This window comes from Gavia stellata, chromosome 19, assembly GCF_030936135.1.
Source record: "Gavia stellata isolate bGavSte3 chromosome 19, bGavSte3.hap2, whole genome shotgun sequence".
NCBI lineage: Eukaryota > Metazoa > Chordata > Aves > Gaviiformes > Gaviidae > Gavia > Gavia stellata.
In genome coordinates, this window is record NC_082612.1 from 17,026,208 (window position 1) to 17,050,810 (window position 24,603).

Sequence of the window (24,603 nt, forward strand, 5' to 3'; positions counted from 1 at the left end):
TAAGTGGTTGTAAGAACATCTACTCATCAACAAAGACTTCAAAAAACCTACACAGTATTTATGTCCTTTGCATGCCAGGAACTCTCATTCTTTATCAGGTATTAAAAACTTAATTTTTATCACTTGAAGAAGTTGCTTACAAAGTCTGTAAAGGTCAAACATTTTCTTTTACCCTAACAACCCAAGCCATGGAGAGGCAACATCTACCAGAGGTCCTGTAGCACTCTGAGTGATGCTAACTTCTTTCTGTTGAGATGCCCATGAAAGACTAGCTATACCTTAATTAACATAAAATAGGGAGATGTCAGCAAAACACTCCTGTGATGATAAAGCTATCAAAATATAGTCCTCATGAAAGTCCTAGTCCTTAATGAAGAAAACCATCTCTAAGAAAATTGATCGATTCCTGTTTTCTCACCAATCTACCACTGTACTGTAAAGCCACTTCTCTTCAGCTGAAAGATGAAGCAGGTGCCCTACCGAGTCGAAAGCCCTGGAGGCACCCACAGGGAGATAACTGACCTGAGTGAATTGTCCTGTCATACAAGGCTGCCAAAGCATGACGAGACAACCATATTCCTCCTCCAGTACAGGAGAAGCAGGACTACGTTTACATCAATTGTATCTGTGTCCATTAAAAATTACAGAAATCCACTTGGAGGGGTGGAGAAGAAGCGTGGTTCAGCAGCGGCATGAAGTAAAACAACGCATACTTTAGAAGGTATATATTGCAAAACACCCTGGCATGTTCTACATAAATTGTACAACATGTAATTGGAGCTCATTCAACTTTTGTTTTTTTCCCAGATGAACAACACAGAACTTTATCAACGGAAGAAAACACACAGGAAAACATGTGCGCGTGTGCATATATATTTCTATTAAAAAAACCCCAAACCCGCATGTATTTTGTCTTTTCTTTTTTGTTGATGTTTTATGTTTTCTTACCTTCTACTGCTCTCTTGAAGAAAACTTTACAGCTGCCACATGTAACCACCCCATAATGACATCCAGACGCCTCATCTCCGCACACCAAACACACTTTGGAAGGTCTTGAAGATCCACTTGATACACTTCTCAATGAAGAGCTGGAGTAAAAAAACCAAAACAAAACCACTATGAATATTTCGAATCACACTGGCCATAATGCAAAGTTCAATTAAGAGTTTATAACAGGTATATTGCTCAAGGCACCAAATAATTAGGAAATCACAACTCTTTCTGGCAGTGCCCAGTTGAATACATGAACTGCTTTAATTAGTAAGTGCAATATTTTTATTGTCTGTTTTAAAACACCCATAATCTAATCAATGTTAATGTGAGAAGTTACCACAAGGGCAGTGGAACTTATTGGTAGCAGATGATTAAAACTGAAAATAAACAACAAACAAACCACTCTGGCAGTGACCTGACAGCTGTAAATTTTCTTTGTTTGTTTATTTGCGTCAAGCCTTTACAGCTAAGGAATACCTGTAATAAAACCGCTAAGACCATTTTATGAAATAGTGCAAAGTGGTATGCACTCTCCTGTCCGCATTCCTGCTTATCACTACAGTGCTCCTTGAGCTTGCATCTAGTATTTCTGTAATTTAACAGCTTACTTCTGAAGCAGTGTGAAGCCTTTTTACATTCTGCAGCTCCAGAAGACCCTTCTATATGAGTGTAGGTGCCAGAAAAACAGCACCAGAGGTTCAGAAACCATCCTGAAGTTTTGCAGATTGACGTATCTTGCAAACCCAGCTTCAACCATCTACCGTGTTCTTAAAAGACAGGGCATTTCTGTTGTTGTTTTTTTAAACCATGACTCTCCAAAGGTATCTTTAGGAAGTATTTTCCATTGGCAACTCTAAATGACAGCCCTCTGCAAAAAACTAGTCACATTCCATGATGCAGTGAGTCTCCCTCCCTCCCTTCTTCCCCCTGGGAACTGGAAATGCCACCCTAATGTAATCGGCACGCTTGGAGAAACGTGCCAGATACTGAAGGAGTTGAAAGCTTTGGATCCCTCCCACGCCTCCGGAGCGCTGGGGAGAGTCTTTCCTTCCACACAGCCTCTCTTCTCCAGGTAAACGTGACCGCTTGTATTTCTTCACACGTTATCTCTCTGAATCCTGTCAAACAACTACAAAAGCAACCCTAAAAGACTTTATACTGGTGGTGAAATAATTCGATAGTTCAAATTGCAGGTCACAGGGCTATTTGTCAGTCAGTCATTGAGAAACAAAGTTCACAGGTAGTCTTAATTCAAACATAAGTTAACCAGCTTGCTTAAGAAATTTCAAGTATGCACCCTTTGCCTTTTTCCAATTTTCTATCTTCCTTTAAAGAAGTATACAGAGGCCAAGTGATTTATCCAGGGGCACAGCACAAATGTCACTCCAGATCAAGGACTGCAACTCTCCTGGCCTGCATCAAATCTAAATGTCTTTAAATGACAGCCTTCAGGTGCTAATCAAAATGTTCCAAATAGTATTCCTGCTCTTGTCTGCTCGCTAGTCTGTTAGCTTTACTAGTTTTAGTCCTTGTGCTATTTATACTTTCATTACATAACATCACACTACTTGATAATTGCTAGGTGATGGCATTAGCTCATCTGTTAAAGAGACAAAGGAAAGCCTCACCAAATCTGTATTAAAGTAAGTTCTGTCTGCTCAAGTCACAGTCATACCTATGCACACTGCATTAATCCACCCTTAAGGAAAGGCACCTTCTTCAGGATTTGCCAAGACTGTGCTGATATTCAGCTCTGTACTTGGATTTGTTTAGGCAACAAACAGGACTTTCTCCCTCTAGCATGCTCCATGCTGCATGAAAAACATTAAGCCTCTCAATTAAATGAAATTCTTCAAAAGGTGTCTGCTTTCTAGAGAAAATCTCAGTAACCTCAAAAACTAACTCCTTGAAAATTCTTTTTTTTTTTCTTCTTCATTGCAAATGGCGGTATTGTGTCTGAGACGGGAAACATTTCCATTCTGACATACCACCAAAATGTCTTGGGGCATTTGTAATTTTGATGCTGCATGTTCCCATTTCTTCATAAGACTGGCAAACTTCTTCCTAGTCTTTCTACCCCGAAAAAGGTCAGTGTATTTTTTTTTTTTTTTAATATCTAAAAAAAGGTAATTCTGTTAGAGAGCTCTTCCTGTGGAGAAATGGAGGTTTCCAGGGTATCACAGCAGTGTGAGTCCTTTTTTATTTTTATACATACATACACACACTCTCTCTCTATATATAAACATACTGTATAAGTATGTATTATTTTTAATTGAAAATAAATTGTCATGTAGGATTTGCAGAAGGTGGGAGAGCCTTTTTTTAGATACAAGCTACCCTATAAAATTTCACTTACACAGGGTAAAAAAAGCCAGTAAAGACACCAGTTGATCCATGACTATTATTAGACGCCTACCTAAGACATAATCTATAGCATATTTTATACAGTGCTTCTCTAAATGAAGGGCTTGAATATAGCTGAAAGGTGAAGGTACAGCTTGAATACAAAGCATGTATTCAGCTACTCAGCCACCGCATCACAGGTGGAAATTTAACATTCTGGAGTAAAAGTCAATTAACTCCCATACATCCTTTCAATCAGTTTTAAAGCGGAATAGGTTAAGACACAAATGAGGTATTTTCATTCTTAATAGGAGTATCCAACATGGAGCAATTCTCAAATTATTGCAAAGAAACATTGATACTAGCTATTGGTATTTAATCTCCTCCAACTTGTGCCAGCTCTAGCTATGATTGTCTTCAAATGAACAATGTTTGGCTTGTTTTTAAAATCTCTTATGTTCTCTTTCACCCATGCTACAGCAAAGTATTTGCCAATTCAAAATGCTGTTATATTACCTCATACAAAGGTAAAGTGGAGTTTGTACATACTTGCAAATAATAAAAGTCTGAGTCCAAAAAATATGCTCAAATCATACTGCTAAACCTCAGATTAAGTCATTCTTTTCATGGAAGCTTCTCCCTCTCAACAAGGCATGCACGGATGGTTACACCTTTTCCTCCTGAATCTCTCTTACATTCAGGCTGAAATCCCTTTCTTAGCGACTTGACCATGGTGAACAAGATCTGCATCAAGATTTGACTGGTGAGCAAACTACCTCTCCACCCTCATTTCAAGGCCAGATATCCAGTGTTCATGACACAGACACACACTTTATTATTCGCTTTTATTAAACCAATTATTTAATTAATCAGTATAGCTCTATATCCTATAGTATGTATAGGGAGAAATGCTACACTAAAAACACCTCACTTTGAAAGTGCTTTTCATACATGCTCCAAGTTAATTATTTCCCTTCTCATTAATTTTCCACAGAAACATCCCATAAATTTCTATCAAGTATTCCTAATACAAACTGGTATGTGTGAAAAGTTACAGGCAGGTAACACTTAATAGTTAAAAACTAAGTGTTACATTCAGTTGATTTTAACAGATACATACATTAATTTAATTTCAGTTCTTTTTTTGGAGCTCAGTTCGTTTTTTTTCTGCAGATGAGAAGTTTAGTTAAAATAATCCAGATTATTTAGGTACTACATAATTCTTTCTTGAAAAATACAAGAGTTGGTCCAAATAAGAACAGATACCATAAAAAAAAAGATCAGGAACTTTACAACTGACTTCCTGACAGCAATTAGCCTACTGCCAAATATCTATTTGAATGACACACTAAACCTAATGACGTCTGTGGGCCACAGCAGGACTGAGTCTTAAACTTTAGACCAAGTGAAAACACTGTGTTTACATGTTTGCCCAAATCCAAATTAGAGCCTAACAACTATTGCTCTGATATTTAACAAGGTTTTTTTTAAACTTTCACACAATGGACTATTGTTGGCCCTGAAAATTTCTTGTGGGCAGCAACCTATTGTCAATATAAACTTCTAACTAAAAACACAAGAAATATGAAATAGTGCCACAGAGCTGGCTACTCATCACTGCTTTCAGAAGCCAGTGGTTTCCATGGGTTGATTAGGTGTTATTACTTTCACGCCTCTCTCATTATTTCCAATACAAAGGGAAAAAAAAGTAAACACACACACCCCATACACACCCTCTGCAGGACTCAAATACAGGAGATTTAACAGAGCATACATATTTTATCACAACGCTTTTACAGCCAAGGGCAGCATGGAGCAGTTTAACAATGCCAAATGTATCTTCTAAATGATTTGTAAAATGGTTGCTTAGATGGCTCCACTAACATTTGTCACGTTGTAGGGTATGTGATTAGAAATAAGCCTGATTTATTATCCTCAGCAGTGCAAATGCTGGCAGTTAAATGCTGACCTTGACTAGCCATTGCCATCAAGCTCATTTGTGTCTCTGCAAGTTGGCTTTAGTAATAGTTATATGGAGAATTAATTGGAAATAACAGATTTTGTAAAGAAGAGTCAATAAACCCACAGATAATCCTGCATTTTAAAAGCTGATTATACAGGTTATTATGCTTTTCAAACCAGATGTCATACAGAAGCACAGTTTAAACAAACGATGCCTCTCTGATGATAAAATGAAGCACTCTAAAGAAGCATAAGCCACAATATGAATCCCAAACTCATTTGTTCCAAGCGCTTTTATTATTATGAGATCTAGATGAGTCCTTTTTAATTCCACATCATTGACTTTTCTTTTTCATACAGAAATTTTCTGGTAGTAAAACAAACAGAAGGAACCTGGGTACACCTCAATAAATAAAGTTATGCAAAAACAAAGGTAAAAAGAAGTTGAGATCAGCATCGTATTTTCACTAAAAGAAAAAAAACCTTTAAGAGAAAGAATAATCAGGAGATTCAAGATGCAGAGACTGCCAGCATCTTCCTTCTACCCTCTCATCTCGTTTCTGAAGGGGCCTAACCTGCAGCAAGAGTCATCTTCTACTGGGGACTGGCACATGAAAACATGATGGTTAACTTCGCACACACAGATACCGAAACTAACCTTCCTGGGGCCCAAGCCAAGAACCATGTATTCCAATTGTATTTCACAACTGTGACATGGACAGTCTGGCTGAGCACGGAGACCAGAGCTTGGCCCACCTTTCACACCCAAGGAAGCTCAGACAGTCAGAAGGTGGCCAAGAGTTGACCAAGAGCCACCCAAGAGCCCCCGGTGCTGCCAAGCCGGTTGTGCAGCGGCACACCCCCACGCTTGGCCCTTGCCAACCTCAAGGCAGCAGGCCAGCCGATGCCACCCAAGGCAGACAAAGTCCCGTACTGAATGACAATAAAACTCCTCACAACCTGGCACTAAAAATCAAGAGACTGATTACCAAGTTTATGCTACCCTGGAAATATACTCATTTCCCCCTCCAAATAGTCCCCTGAATTCTTCCTGGTTTCCACAGCTAACCTTACATCCCTCTAAGTGCTTCCTTTGACTTGTCACTTCTCTAGCAGCTCTCCTAGTATGTTCCTTTAACTCATCGTTCACTCAGCCATCACCATAGATAGCATAACCATCTCCTCTTCACATTACCTCCATTATTTTTGTGCGTGTTCACACAGAAACAATAATTTCACTGCCCAAGATAACTCTACTAGTTATTCAGAAGTGTTATACCGGTCAAAAGTTGTCCAATAGATGATTTGACCCCTACACAATGATGTTGGTTTTGACCTCCACCAGCGGCATGTATCACCTCCCAGATTTTGCTCCATGCTGCTGGTTTTAATTGTCAGTACTAAGGTTTGACCAGTATCAGTTTCACCTTGTGTAGGCCGAATTTTTTTGAAAAGTTTCACTGCAGGAAGGCACCCTGGCTCTCTCCTGGAACTACTTGCATAAAGCAGATTAGCAGACTGGAAAATGGTATTTCTTAAATGTCAGGCTATATAAACCAATCTTCTTGTCAGCAGACCAAGAAAGCATAGAGAAGTGAAAAGGTGCAGAGATGAAACGATCAGATTTTCAGAGAAGGCAGTCACATGGGACCTCATGAATGCTGAGCTAAGGAAGCAACCCCTGCAACCAACCCACCCCCAAGCCTCAGCAACACTCCTGCACGCAGGCAGAACAACATTTACTCTCCGATGTTTGGCAGAGAGGCATACAAATTGCTAAATAACCTAGCTGCAAGTTCTGCTGGCTGAGTTTCTTGGGGCATTATCCTGCTTCTACGGAGATGAAGACTGACATTACAGAAATAGTTATGTTTCCTTGGATGAAGCAACAGGACTCATATGGCCACTACCAACCCTTATACCTGCAGCCTTAAAAAAAAAAGCCAAGACTTTTTTTTTCCCTCCCACAACTAAACCTTAAAAAAAACAACCAAACCCCAAAACTTTAAGACTCAGAAATGTTGATCAAAGTCTAAATATTTTAGGAAAGCTAACTGTGTACTTTAGTTCGTATTATCGATGACAGACACCAAGCGTAACATCTGAAGCAGTACGTGCTTACTCTTGACATCTGGAGTATTTTACCAGTCCATAAGTAATATAAGTGGTTAGGGAAAGAATTAATTTTTTTCTTTAATGTCTTCTCTGTACTAGAATAACGAAGATAACAAAAACATCCACTGAAAACACATTTTCAATGTGTAATATTCAGCAAATTAAATTAAGGAAGAAAAACGACCTAGAAAATAGTATCTTCCTGTGCTGTAAATCAATTATTGTTGAAACGTCCCAAACTTCAGGATCCTGAAGCTCTTATTTGTGTTACCATTTATTCACTTTTGTTTGTTATGTTTCACCTAATGATAAAGAACTCATGTAATCCACTATTACTGGCTGTAATTTAAAAAAAATGGACCAGGTTCTCACCAAAATAGACTTATTTTGCCACCCACGACTTTGAAGGTGTATTTTTAAGAAATTAAAAAAAAAGATAAATTCAGTCGCTATGATAGTACATTTAATTTAGTGGTTAGTCTCAATTATGGGTTTTTTTAAGCACAGAGCTATTCTATTCCAAGATGGAAAACTTTCAATTGTTTGAACTTCAAATACTACAATCCTAATACAAATGTATAGATTACAAAATTAATCCAGTATTTATACCTTCTTTTTTTCCCCTCTTAAGAAATGCATAGTACGATGAAACATGTAGGAATCAGAGGGGAAAGCACATTTAGTTAAGAGAAAGCAAACTGAGAAATCAGATGGTTTCTTTCCTCAGCAACTGCAGCTTCCACATTAAATTACTTTATTTAGCAATGCCTAAGGGTCATGTATCACACTTTCACACCTGGATCTTAATTATGGTAACAAGCAAACTCTGACACACACTGATAGCAGAAAAGGCTCCACCCTTTCTCCCAAGCCCCCCCAAATCTAAAAAGATTCACTGAGGATTTTAAAAATGCATTTAAATTGCAATGTTTGTTCTGCAAATAGAAGCTGATGGGTTCTCCTGTGCTGTAGTCACCAGCAAACAGGTTCCTGTATTTAGTTTAACCTTAAGGCATATGTTGGTTTTACAAAACGAAGCAAGTGTACTAAGCTCCTTCAGCTTCCATTCACCTTAGGGGATGCTGACAGGACGCAGCACTTTCCTCAATCCAGCTGTAAGCTTTGCCTTTTCCTTGACCTTCTCTACCGAAATCTTTTGGTAGCAACAATAGCTGGCTATCCAAATTTTACCTCAAAAAAATAATCTGTCGACTACAGAAAAATATAAACGCAAGCATAAACAAACACGTGTTCTGGTGGACTGAAACTGAGGAGCACTTATCTCATAGGGAAATAAATCTACTTTTTACCCACCGATTTAGTGATCAGAAGTATACTGTCCTCCTAATGTTCTTCCGCAATGCACTTTTCTCCTCTAACTACTGTCATAATGTACCAAGATCCAACTGCCCCAGGGAAATAAGATTTACTTGTTCTGCAGTTTTTTTCAGTACATAAATATAGTTCTTTATTTAAATGGAATGGTTAACCTAGACAGGGAGTTTCCTATCAGGAGCAAACCTCCAACTTTGGAAGCCAGAGAACAACAGTAAGCCTCGCAGCACATTTGCCCTAACTTTTCATATTTGGTCCACTTATAGAATTAGTGCAGTTTAAATGCATGCAATGTTGGTATTTGTGTTGCTGATTATAAATTGCTATGTATTGTATAGCAAGATAAGGCAGGCACAGTTTATCTGGAAAATGATCTAGTTAATTATTGAAAGTCTATTGGGGGGGCAGGGAGTTCGTTTGACTCTTTCTTTTCCTGCACCTCCTCACCTGCCAGGACTAAAACGAAAGAGCCACAGCTTTGAAAATCCCTTTTTTCATAGCACCATCTCATCTTCCACCACTGAAAAATATGCAAACTAATTATGCATCCTGATGGCTCTCATACGAGCGCATAGTAGTGTTTACTCGGTGAGGCTCTGCTGCCTTCTTGGTCAGCAATATTTTAAAACTGCATAAAATGCAGTGATTCAAGCGAGGTTCACCTGCTGATGGGGGCACCAGTGGGAAATCATTACCATGAGGAATCGCAGGCAAGACAAGACTGCATGACTATTTTGCTCTGCTACTGAGGACTTCTAAGATGAAGAAAAATTGAACAAGCAAGGAAGAAAAAAATATATACACAGAAGCCAAATGCAGGGAGATGCTACTAGTTATAAGAACATCTCTAAAAAGCCTCCTCTTTTCAAAATAAAGCTCATTACTTTTTTCAAGTTCTTCCCTCAGAGTCTAAATAAGCAACTCCTAAAAATACCTGCCTTTGCTTGAAAGCTTTATTTTGCAAAACCCTTATTACAGCAACCTGAAATGACATTGATGACAAGAGTATTGACCATTTTCAACCTTAAGAAAAGTCATTCTGTTGCAGAGACAAAAATCCACCTGGTATGACTGGTAAGAGCTTGGCCCCGTAAGTCCTAAAAGAATACCTGTACCAAAAATAGTAGCTTATAACAGAAGCAGCTTGGTCCAGTTGTACGTAGTTGCCTATTTGCTTTATCTTCTGAGCGCATGACATGCTTACAGAGAAAGCCACCACACCATTAATGCCCTAACCACACAAAATAAAAAGTTTACAAGAGTTCTGTAATCAAATAAAAAAATAAAATTAAAATATTTCATAATAGCAAAAAGTAAACTGAACTGCCATCCCCAGCCTACTGGGGATTAAAATACCACAATAGAAAAACCTCCAGAGCAACCATGAAACCATAGGGAAAAAATGCTCCAAAGCACAAAAAAGGTTACCATGGGAACAAAGGCTATTTTCCAACTTGTCAAATAAAAGCCCCAGTATGGCAGACCTTTCCTCATAAGAGCAATCCCACAGGCTTCGAGAGGCAACATGTATAATTATTGCTTGAGCCGAAAGACTCTAATGGGGGGAAAGAGGCGGGGGGGGGGGGGTGTGTGTGCCCTTTCAACTCCCTTGTGCCCCCCACATCCAACAAGACAAAATTAGTATGGATGTTGAAAGCGTATTAGCATTACGGTACCAGTGTATGCTATATTGTAATTCCACACAGGAACAGAAAATAGAAGTAGGAAAGTCTGCACACTGATCTAAACTTCATAAACATGGCATAGCGAAAAAATGAAAGGCAACAGACAGCTCAATATTATTTAGTATGAGTTACCAATGCCGAACTGAGTAATAAGACTCAAGCCCATAAGCGTATCAGAGAAATTCCTGACATGAACAGACTTAAATACCTTGCAACGCACAGCGAGTTCTGTGTGCATTTGTAAAAAGGAGGTTGGAAAAAGAAATAATCCGCCAAAAGATGATCTTACTAATCAAAAGGTAATCATCCTTAATAAGGTTAGGCACAGTGCTTTACGTTTTACTGGAAGTTTCCAGCTTGGCACTTATTTCAGATGATACAGTAGAAGCTGAACTTTACCACCGTTTCTGATTAACAGATATTTTAAAAGGCAAATAGTCACATTATTTTGAAATATCTTCTGTGACTGCTAAAAACACTATTTGAAATAATGAAGGTTTCATTTTAACTAATATTTTTCCATTTTAAGAAATTCAAGCTGTTCATGGTGTTTTAATGCGTACAATTATTACTTGATACAAGAAATAAGACAACTCTTACAGCTCTACGTTGGGAACCACACGGACACTGGGATAGTTTGTAAATTGTCTTTTCCACCTTCCTGGTTCCATGGCCCCAATAAAACACCTTCCTAAAACTAGAAGGTTGAAAAGTCAGAGTGATTTCCAGTTCTGTCTCCTTTACTCCTCTTGTCGCCTCCATGGGCTTTTGCTGCCTTTTGACAGTGTAATAAAAGGACAGTTGTGATGTTTGAGGAACAGGCAAGGGTTACGGTGAGCAGAATATGCACTGAGTAGGCGATACAGGGCAAATGGATGCAGGATTCACACCTGTCAGCTTCTGGGAGAAGGACAAAAAGCAAGGAAGAAAAACCGGGATAGGAACAGGTATTCAGGCAGACCTTCACGTGGCCTATTTCTATGAGTGGTGAAGCTGACCCTTGTGCAACAATCCCTCATTTTTCTGACCGTGGCTTTTTTGCTTGGCCAATTACCTCTCCAGCAGCCTTTGCCCCTGCCTATCCGCAACCATCATCTAGCCTAGGACTCACTTCCCCGTCTCTCTGACTCTCAGGATCCTTACCAAAAATTTGCAATTGGAGCTCCTCGATTATCTTAGCAAGTTCTCTTGCCATCATTTCTTCAAATAATGTATCTAATATAAGGGTGCCACTCTAAGGCTGGGGATGAAGAGTTGACGCTTTGGAAATGCAAAACAAAACCCAAACTCATCACAAACTAGTTTTAAGTTCTAGGTGTGCATTCCAGCTTCACGTATAACCTGGTTCTAGTTCAACATATAACCTGGTTTTCAAATATAACCCATACGTTATATTTTTTCATCAGCACACTGTGAAGTTCCTCTGTTAAACTGTTCCCTATAGGCCAGCCTTCCATAGAGGATTCTCTCACGTTTTCAGAGTGTTCACCAACCAGGGTGAAACAAGAAAAACACTCCCATTCTCTCTCCAGTGCAAACAAGTAGCTATGCAACCCTCCTCCTGCCTTACCTTCAGGAGGCAAATATCCACCCTGCACAGCTCTAGCAAGTATGTGAGTAACTCCTTGGTCTAACACAACTAGCTGCTGGTAAAGGGATCTACGGTACCTTCTCAGAAAACACACTGATAGAAAATCAGAAGTTTTAGAAGTATTCTGATCCCAGTCCAACCTGTGAATTTTGTCACACGTGAAACAGCCTTCTCAGGCCTCGTATCTACTTGTAAAAATTGTGATTAGCAGGGGATACGGCAAGTAGCAGCTCCAGTTCAGACAGGGACCTCACTTCCCACTTGTCCCACCTCTGCTACACGAAGTGACAATTTGCAGGATCCTTAGTTTTGTATTTACACCAAGGTAAAGTACAGTCACTCCTGTTGGTCATAAAACAAAACAGTATCAGATCCGAAATGCAGTTGTTCAGAGCTCGCCACAAAAGTGAAGACTTTTGAGCACAAGTACTATTGAACCTTGGAAGATATGGGTTTTAGAAACTAGATGTACAGTTACCATTCAAAAATCCCTTTTAAAGTCAACAATAATTACATAATAGGAAATCTCTGCTCCCATTAACTAAATAAAAATTCTATTGATAGCCTGTAGAAGGTAAAATCAATTGCATGGGTATTTTTAAAATATTCCAAACCCCAAGTCCTTTCAACTCCCCTTTCCCTATTTTCACAGCAAGTGTAACCGCTGACATGTAATAGTTATACTGTATTAAATAACTATAGATTTTAACTTTTAAATCAATTAAAATACCCCTCCATTATATGTCAGAGTGACAAGTAATAGCCTGCTGAGTGCCATGGAAAATTTTGGTCAAATAGCAGATGAGGGCTGCAATCACTGACTGATACCTAGAGCAAAGGCTTTTGGTAATCCTCCCACAAGCAATCACAATTGCTGACAAAGTTCAAATTTGTCTTGACAGGATTGTCAAGGCAAACTAGAAACGTTCACAATTGCAAGTCAAAGAATTCATTTTTATTCAGCTGAAATTCACTCTACTGCTCACATACTAATGATACACAGTACTGCACCTACCACTCTCTCTGGCTGAATAGGTGAAACCTATATAGCAAAGACTACAAGAAAATGGGAGTATTAAGCAAAACACAGACCAGAGAAGTTCTGCTGCGCAACAAATACAGTCCCAGTTCCTCTCCTAAATCCTCTGCTGCATACTGTCAAAACTCTCTTGCAATATGTAGCAGGCTTTGACTTTGGAAGGCAGCTTGCATTTAACTTCAGTGGGAATGAGACCCGGTACAATAATTAAAAATATCACCATCCCTCCCATTTCAGGAGAAGGATGTTTAACTGTTTATGCACAAAAGCATGTTACTGCAGAGGCAAACTGACAGTTGAGTGTGCATAATTATGGGCTTATGCATAAATTTACACAATTTACATAGCAATCAAGGTGTATAGCAGAGTGAGCAAACATTAATAGTCACTAAGTCATCACCCCCCAGATCTCATTTATGCAGCCTGTCTGTGGCACAGACTTTCAATTTTTTTTATAGCAAGGACTGATATTTACATTCATTGTTAAATCACAATATCACTCACTGACATAACAGGTCCCACACAGAGTGCAATTAAAACAAAACAGAAAGAACCTGACAACACACATTCTTTGCTCCATTAAGCAATTTCTGCCTATTCTAAAACAATCTGCCTTTTTTCCGCCCCCCCTGTAGCCACCAAAATTATTTCTGCTATAAACAGGTGTGCAACATGCAGAATAAGCACTTGGGGAAGAAAGAACATGACTCAATAAAGAGTAAGTTTTGAGGACCCATGGTTTCGAACACTGCAGCAATCACAGCGTAACTTAACTTTATTCCATGGCCGGAGGATCCAAGAAGCCCCTGCTGTGCCCACTTGCACCCCTTCAGGATTCAGACCACTTCACTCCACGCAGCTCCTGGCGTGGGAGCCCACCACAGTCCCAAAGCGGCAAGGGACCTACAACTTCTTACTTCCACATCTGCTTTCCGTATTCCCAATTACCATACCCAAAATAAAGTGAGTGCTGAGTTCCAAAAATGGTGTTACTCTTTTTTTTTTAAATTATTAATTTGTCATTCAGGAGCAGGAATAATGAAACTTTGTTTCCTAAGGCTTCCTCCTTCCTGCTTGCAATGTTTAGAACGGTCACCTTTCCTCTAGTGGGGGCACTAATTAGGTGCCTCCCTTCCATCCAGTCACTTATTTTAATGGAACTGGTAAGAGATAACAGCTAAAATTGAAAGAGGTAATAGCTACCCACTGTCAAATTTAGTTGAAGTTGGCTGACATGCAAAACTTACCAGGCAGGAACACATAGACAGCTCAGTTACATAAAACTTAGTTTCCTTAGGCTCTCTCTAGGGTTCTGCTGGACTTGCTACTGTAACCAAAAACTTGATAGGAAGAAGTGCTCAAAAAGCTATCATCACTTTAAAGCTTTGGACCCTCACACATACTCGCATATTTAAAAAGCATCATCTGCTTAACTAAAGCACACAACCTCCTCAGAAGAGCCTGCCCTCCGTCCAGCCAAGTGTCTCCAAACGCACCCCGTGAGCCAACACAAACCCTTCTGACCCTCCTCCTCGTCCCTCCAGGTTGCCACCTTTCTCCCTTCCGTAGCCCACAGCCTCCGGCACCACCTCGCTGGCACAGGAGCTCGAGGAGCACGGGGCTGGGAGAGCAGCCTGCCGAGGCCGAGGGGAGCCCGCTGCCTCCTCCCTCGTACCCCCCAGGTCTCTTCAGGGAAAGTGGTGGGGAGTCCCACTCTGTGACAGGAGTGAATACTTGATTTAGTTCATTCAAAACTAATTTATCACCAGTGAAATCAGCAATTACCAATCTTGTTAGCAGCCCTTGCCCCAGCTCATCGGAATTAAGCTCACAGGTAGCCGTGCTGCCGTACTGCAGCCCACGACTCCTCTCTTCACCCCCGCTGTGAACACTGCCCACAGGGGAAACCCTGCTCCTTGGTTCAAAGCAAGTAGAAGACTTAGGCCCAAATGGATCAGATACTGCTTTGTTTCATACTTTTTTTTGTAATTTAAAATGACTGAAGCCAAGTATCCACTTCCTCTAAAAACGGCACACACAAGACAGCACGTCTGTCACGCTGCACATTAGATGTGGTGCTAACCATTGCATCTATGCATCCCTGAAGGTCTTCTGCCTGCTTCTGGAAAGAAGTATCCATTACTATGATGAATTAAATCCTACTATTCTATGAAGGAAGAGTTTGCTTTTTTTGACTTAAGCTGGCAAGAAATTAACCCCATTTTTGCATGTTAACAGCTACAGATACTCATCTGATCCATGTATTTTTGTTTTGCTTGTTTTCCCCGAGTAATGCATTCTAGTTTTGCATATACCTATAGAAGTCTAGTTATTGAATCTACAAAAGCTTGACCACAGGGGATAGTGTCGTCATCTTCTTGTGGTTTTGGGCTCCAAATGTGGACTTCGCTTAAGCATGTCCTTGCAATATTTTCTGGACCTGCCTGCCTCAGAGACATTCTGATTTTATTAAGTCCATAGAAAGCAGCTTCAGGCAGCACACCATCCATCCTTCTCTTTGAAAAATCTACATCCATGCTCCTGTATCTACAAAAACAGTGTTTCTAAGCTGAGTATTTGAAAACACTTGCAAGAACTTGACATCTGAAACCTTTTCCAGGCCTTTTACACCAGCAAGGACTCAAAAGACCATCCAAGAGGAACTGGTTAATGCTTGGAAGAAACAAGGCTGTTATCCAAATTTCACAGTCATACAGAGGAATGTTAATAAAAGTAAATGCATACCAAGCACTTGTTTGAAGTTCAGCGCTTCTTTCATTCCAGAAACACTGCTTTAATCTCGCAAATGCTGCTCTGCCTTTTGTTATCCTATTTCGTGACTCTGTTGTCAAGCGCAGCGCTCAGACAACTTGCTGCAGAAGTAGCAGAAATTGCCTGCAAATGTTAAGCCTGCGCTGTTAACGTGCACGTTTTCAAGCGGAGCAAGGCTGAAGCAGGACCTCAGTCTTCCTCACAAAAACGCTCAGGCCAAGCTGTTTAGCAGAATGATCTGGAGAATTAGTGCCTCCTGGCTCTCAAGCATTTGGGAATCAACTGCAGTCACTGGCAGAGAGCAGGCTGCAGGTTATCAGCTGCGTGACCTTGGATTTGATGCAAAAAAAATCGCTGAGATTTGAAAATTCCCCCAACCCCATAAGATGGCATGCAGTTTCCCCTATCGCAGTCTCCAAACATGTCAGGAAGCAGCTCTGCCTACAAGATACCAAGGCAGATCAGGGTGGGGACAAAGCCTTGCTTCGTGCCCTTCCGACAGCGAAAAGCTGCGATGTTCTGCCTTGATTGAAAACACTCGCCAGAGTTGCCAATTCTAGAGCTTGCCCAAATAGCTGAATTTTGCTGAAGCCTGAAGAAACCCTTGAGATTAATGCTATTACAGGCTTTGGTTTACTTGACAAAGACGATATACAGGCCTTTATTCTCAGCTTTTCTGAGACTTCCTCAGCTACAAAATTACGTTAACTGTTCCTCAACCAAACCAAACCTCCAGGTCAGCTGACCGTTATTCCAGCAAAGGCAGAAGTTTCTTTTTCCTGCAAGAAGGGAACGGTTACACCAGTTTCCAAAGCATGAGATCTATTCTTTTTGTAGAATGGAACCTCTGCATCCTTGAAATTCTGAGGAATTGCCTTCTTGTCCTTGATGGCTGTAAATGGCTGTGCCCTTGTCAGGCCAGGCAATGCCCTCTGACCAACCACTCCAGCAGAAGCACCACGTGTGCCTGCTGCGCTTCTCTGCGGTATTTACAGAACAGATAGGAGAGCTTGTGCTCTTTTGCTGCCAGGTGCTCTTGGGTGGGTAGGCTGGAAAACTTCATTTAATGCTTCATCAGAGATGCCAGACGGACATTTTAATAAACTGGTAAAGCGTTTGTGCCACTGATTTGGGATTTCCTTGTTGCTGGCTCGCAGTGTTTGACCATCTTGACTACGAACTGATGCAACACCACTCAATTTAGAGCCACAGGCTAGTTTTAAGCACCCACAGAAATTCACGGAAGTTCTCATGCCTTTTCTGCCATTATAGTTACAGTTTAAACAACGGCAGTCCCCCCAGGTTTTTGCAGGAACCACTTACGCAGCCACAACAAATTCTTGGTGGCCAGAGTCAAAGCATAGCTGATAAGCTTTCACCAGGCAGCCACCAACGCAGGCCCCAAGGGGCTGCCTGGGGTCGCTGTGCTAGCTCCTAAAACACGCTAGTCCCAACAGAAGGTATAACAACTAAATAAAAATACAGGAATAGAAGAGAATAAAAAGGGCTTTCATAAATACTGTAGATACTGGTTAGAACCCCCCCTCAAAAAATAATAAATAACGCTTCTTAAGGCGTTTACTAGTTATCTTAAAGTCACTATGGTTGCAAGAAAAGAAAAAAAAAACATCCATGATATGAAGAGAGTCTAAGAAGTCTATGAATGAATATTGATAAATTGCTGATCGCGATGTGCCATAATTATTCTTAGAGCATGAGGTCACAATCCTAAATTATGAAACTGCTGAAATAATATTTTTAAAGTTTCATCTTTCCCTTCTGCATAAAAATCTCTGCTAAGCCTGCAAAATCTTGACCTCAAATTTAAGGACATTATGCTACTTTAATAAATTATATAGAAGGCTTGACTTGTGATCAAGAAAATATTAAGACTTGGGTTATTATATTTTACATTATTTCTTTACTCATTAAACCTGAAGAGCTTTCATTAAAAATACAGTCATTCAATTTGCTACCATATTATTAACAAAACATGATATACATATTTAAATTCCAATGCTGTGAAAGAGATGACAAGGATGAACTATAAACTTAACAGCTGAAACACAGACGATGTAGAAGAAACACACAATCTTTTACATAAAGCAAAAGACTAACATTTTAACTTAGTCCAAACTTATTCTAATGGGTATCATGTCCTAAAAAAACATTTACAGAAAAAAAACCTGGATTGCTTTGGATACCGTTGTCTTAAGCAAATACACTTCAGCTTTACCCTTAATTAGAATTAGATGGGAAAGTTTGTCAGTGACTCCCATTCCCCTTAAAAATTTGACATATTGTTGCTGTTCCTGATAAGGCTGCAGCTGCCTGCTTGCATGACTGAGAAGTTACCCCCAAGACTGTTACTCAAGTGCACAAATATGGCTATCGCTCCAATTAACTATTTATGAGCTGTTCCACTGCTCTAGAAAAAGTGCACCGCCATCAGAAAAGGACTGCTCATTAGAAACCAGCCTGTTAAGGTATTTTTAAATATAACAATGCAATTTCAGTAGACATACGTGCATTATTTTTTAAGGAGAAAAGGAACAGAAGCATTTCACTCTGGAGCTGAGTGGTTTAAAATTTTAATGAAGAAAGGATTTAAGATTGTATTATAGGAAACAACGTCTCATTGACAGAAATGTAGTTAAGATAGTCTTGCAGATCTTTTCCACCTCTTATTTCTGTGACCTTTTACCCTAGGCATGTATATACCTCCACTCTCTCTCTCCGCAGAGAACCAGGTGGGCACAGTCTGAAGACTGGCAGGGAAGCAGGGACTGGGTGCTGCTCCCAGGGAAGGGAGAATCTCCGCTACAGCCTCCCTTTACGTCCAAAATGCTACGGGGAATAACTCTGCATTCTAAATTGGAAATTCCTCCCTTCTCAAATGGAGGGAACATTGAATTATTTGAGTGAAGAAGTGGCAAAATTACTCTCTTCTGATTATGCTAAGCAGATGGGGGGGAAGGGGGGGTGGCAAAACTCTCCTTGCCTAACTTTATCAACCACTGAGTTGCTAAACTCAAGAGTGCTCTGAGGTGCTCTGGTTATTACTGATAGCACTGAAAGATTATATACATCACTTTTGTATTACTGCAGTCTTCAAGTGTTTCAAGAAATTCACATACGTAGAACAATCACTACTACTTGAAGTCGTGCCCTTCATTCCCAATTTTCTGCAATTTCCTTATTAAAACTACCCAAGAAGCCATCTCATCTGATGCTCTGCTAGGCAGAGATATTTTGGACAATTTGCAAAAATATTTCATAACTAAATTATCAGATTGATGAGCGCCACTAAAGCACTACCTGTCAAATTGTTACTGAACTTCACATTCTAAATTACTGTCTACCCAGTTGTTTCAAGCGCATGTAGTTATGTTAGTCCAAATGAGCTTGTTGCTTAAAATACTACTGCATCCCACACATTTGTTCCTGGAAGATAACGTGATGGAGCCCATCTGAAATACCGTCTGGCACGTTTACCTGTCTCAAGCCCTCACTTTATTTTGCAGCAGCTTCCCCTGCTGTGAGTTCATCAGAACAACATTTTAATGCAACAAAGCATGCGATTAATCATCATCTACATGAGGATACATTACCTGAAAAAGTAATAAATGCAAAACCTTGTTATAAATTGCTAACACTCCAACATTAACTTACTGCTCACACTTGATCTTAACATTTACCCACCCAAATGTCCAGATCTCTGAAGATGACTCTAGTGATCCAACTCTTACTACCAGCTTACTTCTGCATATCAAGGTTGTTAGTCCAACAACCTTTCTTTCCCTCTTTGTCTGCCACCCCTCTTCTCTATGTCCTCATAAAACAATGCCACCCAAAAATAAAATGTTATGCAAGAAGAACAAAGGGCAATATTAAGACTTAGCCCAGCAACAGAGCCAAAGTACTGCAGTTTCAGCTGCTGTACACTGCTAACTCCAATCCTGTTGGGGCCAATGCAATCCACTTCAAAACCGTCTCAGATTAGGTAGAGAAATGCAATTCTGAGCTACTCCAGAGTTTTGTTACAGTTCCCTATCAGCCTGCAGAGGAGAGCTAACAGAGCAGAGGACAACTGACAGGCGTAAAGAATCATCCTCCCCCACCACAAACCTCCTTAATTCACTACAAGGAGTGTATATGAAACACAGAATAAGTCATACAGGTACCCACTAAAAGAAAAATGTCTCTCTCCTGGTTTTCCCAGTAAGACAAAATTAGTGTTGAGATGTGTGATCAACTCCTTAAAGTACTACCATATCGTTTATTTATATAGTTATTCTCTCCCTGTATTTTCCAATAACCTTCTAGCTTTTTGCCTTTCAGCTGAAGGCAATCTCTTCACATTTTATGCACCACAGAGCCAGAATGAGTATCAATGTTTAAGAATGATTCCCTGAAATCTCTTGGGAGAAGGGAGGGGAAAAGATAGGAGTTAATATACTCCTTAATTCCTTTCTTCCCTATCTCCTGTCATTTTATGGTAACATGGAGGGGAGGGGAGAAAGGAGAAAGTCTAATTTAGTGGTCTGAATGATATATTGGAAGCTCTATGTGCTTCCAAGGCTCCTTCTAAAGAAAGTTTTATGCATACGCAAGTCTGTTCATGGAAAGGTACCATATGCTTAGAATGATTTATCCTTTATACAATGCATACTTCATGAAATTTGTATGGTCATGGTTTTTTTTCTTCCCGCCCCCCCAACAGCGAGATTCACAGATCTGAAAGGATGTTAAATACTAAATCTGTAAAAGTTCATGACAGTCTATGGCAAAACTCCCACTCAGTTTGGATTAAATAGATTTGGTGAAATTCCAAACAAGCCCATCAATACATGCACAAACGGGACTGCCTGGTTCCCTAGGAGAGAGAGATATCACTTGTTTGCTCTATGAAGACCTTTGTGTATAAATCCACAAGGATGCTGTCTTGATACGCAGAATACTTCTGCAAGTGCTAGAACTTGAATGTGTCTGCTCAACTGAGAAAGAGACCCAACGTCCCATGAAAAAAAGTTACAAGCACTAACTAATGCTGTACAACTTCCGCTGTAAATTTATGTATGAATTGAAACATGTTAGAAAGCCATTCTCTTCACTGGGTATTTACTCCTTTTATAGCTAATTTTCAAATTATTTGAGGAGTTCACAGATTGCAAACAATTCCTCGCTCTCTTTCCATCTCCCTATTACAGGATGAATACACAAAATCTTTTAAACCTTTCCCCTCCCCAGTCTTTAAGTCAATATTTGTTAATTACTTTATATTGAACTATCCCTTCTGCAGTGTTATACCATAATTCAAGCATTAAACTTCAGTATGTTAAGGAGACTAGAAGAGTTACATCTACTTTTCACTCTAAGCTTTCACTTCAAGAGCTTTTCCCTTGTGACTGCCTTAGTTTGTATTCCCTTCCTTATTTCCTCAAGCTTTTCTCTTAAGATTCAGATGTTTTCTTCCACTCTTCTGCATGCTAAACGCATCTTTGGGTAGGATTTAAAAGGGCTCAGATGTCAGGTATGTAAACTATTTTTCCTTTAATAACAGAATTGGCATATTAGGCTATTCCAAAGATAAGTGTATTTAAGGCAGAAACTTGCCTTCGAGTTTTATTCTCTTCTATCAGCAATGCCATCTTGATAACCTTGGCTATGGTGAAGTAAGAAATGTTGTATTCACTGGCTAAATAAATTTTTTTTTGCTTGTGTGTCATCATGAAGTTTGAATATACTGCACTATATGTTCATATATTTTTCTGTACAATTCCCCAGGTTTCTTCTAGAGTACTTCATCAAAATACAAAACTTGGAGCTAGTTTTTCTTCTTCCCATCTCAGTCAGAAATCGTATCTGCAATGCCTGCACTGAAGTAAACCACAAATGCCAAAGACAGTGTTTTATCTGCTGAAGCTTAATTCTGTGAATAAGCCAAAGCATTTTATCCCAACCTTTATTCAAACTGAAGTGACTGTGTAACCATCCATAATTCAGAAGCAGCACCTGTTGGGTTTGCATTAACAACTGTATAGTTAAGTAAAGAAAACTCTTTGGAGCTGGAGCTGGCAAAAATATCCTGCTCTAGCAAATCCTACACTGACCAAGCTGAGACTGTTTTCAGTAAATTATGCCAATATTTTCACTTTCAAAGAAAAGGATAACAAATAGGACGATCTCCAGGCAAGATGGTAAAAGCTACAAGAAATCAAATATTTAAAGATATGCTTAGAAAGTTAAGACACCAGTTTTGTGAAAAAAGACAGACAACTCCCACCCCGCCACCATTTTTTCCTCTTTCTAAACATTTCCTCAATTCCCCATAGAGTACATCTAAAAATAAGCTGATCACCATGGTGGGCATCACTTTTCAGGCAGTCACACAGAAAGCAGCTATGTAGTATTTCTATCAATATACAATACTCAACATAGTGTCAGTTCTTCACAATTCACATTTTTAAATTATAAATGCAAATACACTACTTGTATCGATGTATGTGTATCTCAAAAATCTAGCTTGGATAGTCAGACACACTTTTGTTTGGGAGTGAGAACTGGCAGCTCAGTTCTCTGACACAAATCAAGGTTGAAATTCTGCATGCTCACTTACTGAAAAGTAGTAATTAAAGACTCTGAAACCTAGAAAAATCAGTTTTGATGCCGTCACAACTTTGTAGTTAGCCATGCTAACAGACAGCTTATTAGCTACACGGCTCTTAGATTACCCCATAACACAGTGAAGTCAGAACACGTAGAAGAATCGTTAGCCAAATTTTCCAAGTCACTTCTATATACAATGCAGGAGGCAAGGTAATTTTTAACATAATCTCTAATCACAAATTAAAGTAATCTCAAGCCTGCTGTGACTTATAGCAACTTCAAAGGCCAGTCCAGAGTATAAGGAGCCCAGGTTGGATGAAGGATCATCAGGATGTCTTGGTGCCAATGGTGATATGGACTTTTGAAATGATTCTACATGACCAAGTTATCATATGCACACTGAAGGCTGCTTTGCCTTAGTGTCACAGGTTCAATGATCATGCCCAGACTTAATATATACGTATTTATGTAACTAAAATTATTATCATAACAACATATATATAAATATATACATAGTAGGAAAAATGTCTTTGCTGAGAGAGTGGTGAAGCATTGGAAGAGGCTGCCCAGGGAGGTGGTGGAGTCCCCATCCCTGGAGGTGTTCAAGGAACGTGTGGATGTGGCACTGCAGGACATGGTTTAGTGGGCATGGTGGGGTTGGGTTGGTGGTTGGACTTGATGATCTTACAGGTCTTTTCCAACCCTAATGATTCTGTCATTCCATGATAAATATATACATATATAAAAGATACAGTCATACAGTTGGGTGGTTTTTTTACTGTACAGTACCATTTTACTTCCAGGTCTCAGAGTTAGGAAAATATAATACAAAAAAGTAATTATGGAGACAGCTGGGACACAGCAATATTTCCTTTCTAGTATTGGTTTCCTTGAAGATTAACAGTGCACACAAGAACTTAAATCAACTTGGTTCTACACTACTTATAAATTTAATGCTGCCATTTTACTGTATAAATAATCATCAAATTAAGTGGCTATGAAATATGGAGTCTGTTTTCTTATTTTTTTTTTTAACCTCCCTCTTGAGATAGACCACCAAGACATCAAATACAGAGGTAACAATGAAATGTCACAGGGAAATTCTACTGACACAAAACCAATCACGCCCAGAAGAACCCATCTTCCCAAGGCAGGAGATAGCTACCAGATAACCTGGTAGTGAGGTTCTCCCACCTCACCAGATATGAAATAAATAATAAATTTTTAAAAAAACCAATGTCTAAATATACTGGAAAGGGTCCCATGCTGGCCATTTAAAGGAAGATGGCATAACAAGAAAAATCAACAAGACAGAACGCTGCAGAGATTTCCTGTTTAGAAGGAGACACTACAGTATCAGTCCTCGACTCTCAGGATTGACCCAAACCCCAAAAAAAGAAAAAATAATTCCGAAAACATACGCTTATTCCTTCATCACTTATTATTCTGTCTCCAAGTATTTCTTGAATAAAACAAAAGATGGCATTCAATGACAAACGCAGCCCAGATGCTGTAGAAAGCCATTTCATTCACCACTCCCTACCAACACGTTCCTGGAGAGAAACTAAGACCAGAAAGCCAAATAAACTGTAGGTCAGGGAACAGTTTTCCCTTGTGAAGCACTTGAATTCAGAGGGAACGATACTCCTCCGTGCCAAATGGACATGATCTCTATTACTGGCCCTTTGAGATGGGATAAGCCATCGCTTTAGTTAAGAATAGAAACAGAATCCCAAGTCATCCATTCTACAGCCATATTAGAAATTTTATGCAAGGATTCTTATTTCTATTCAGCAGCTAAAGAAGTTGACAGATAGGTCTTGAGCTCTTTTTATTAAAATCTCCAGGGACATTCCATTTCTGGTTTATGGTGATGTGAATTTGCCCTATCTCTACTCAGGGCACTCACTGGTTTTTGAGCCTCAGAATTAAAAAGTTACTGATTCTAACCAAATTGAATATTCAATTTAAACACTGAAGATTTTACTTCTACCGGGACTGTTAGCACAAGCAAACCCAGGGCTCTGCCTCTGCAGCCACTCTCAGCTGTGGGATCAACCACTGCTCTCAGCAGAGCGGTCCTGCCATGGCATCAGAGGTGAGCAGGATAACTGCATGTGTACGATCTCAGATATATAATCCAATAGCTAGATGGGTAG

The 24,603-nt window shown here is 39.6% G+C and overlaps 1 protein-coding gene across 1 annotated transcript in view; it reads right to left on the reverse strand.

The window, feature by feature from the left end:
• Positions 1–24,603, reverse strand: part of NR3C2 (nuclear receptor subfamily 3 group C member 2) — a 210,103-nt gene that overhangs the window by 90,913 nt on the left and 94,587 nt on the right. The window contains exon 3 of the mRNA XM_059826712.1: positions 949–1,088. Within this exon, the coding sequence (XP_059682695.1) occupies positions 949–1,088 (140 nt within the window). The remainder of the gene's footprint in view (positions 1–948; positions 1,089–24,603) is intronic.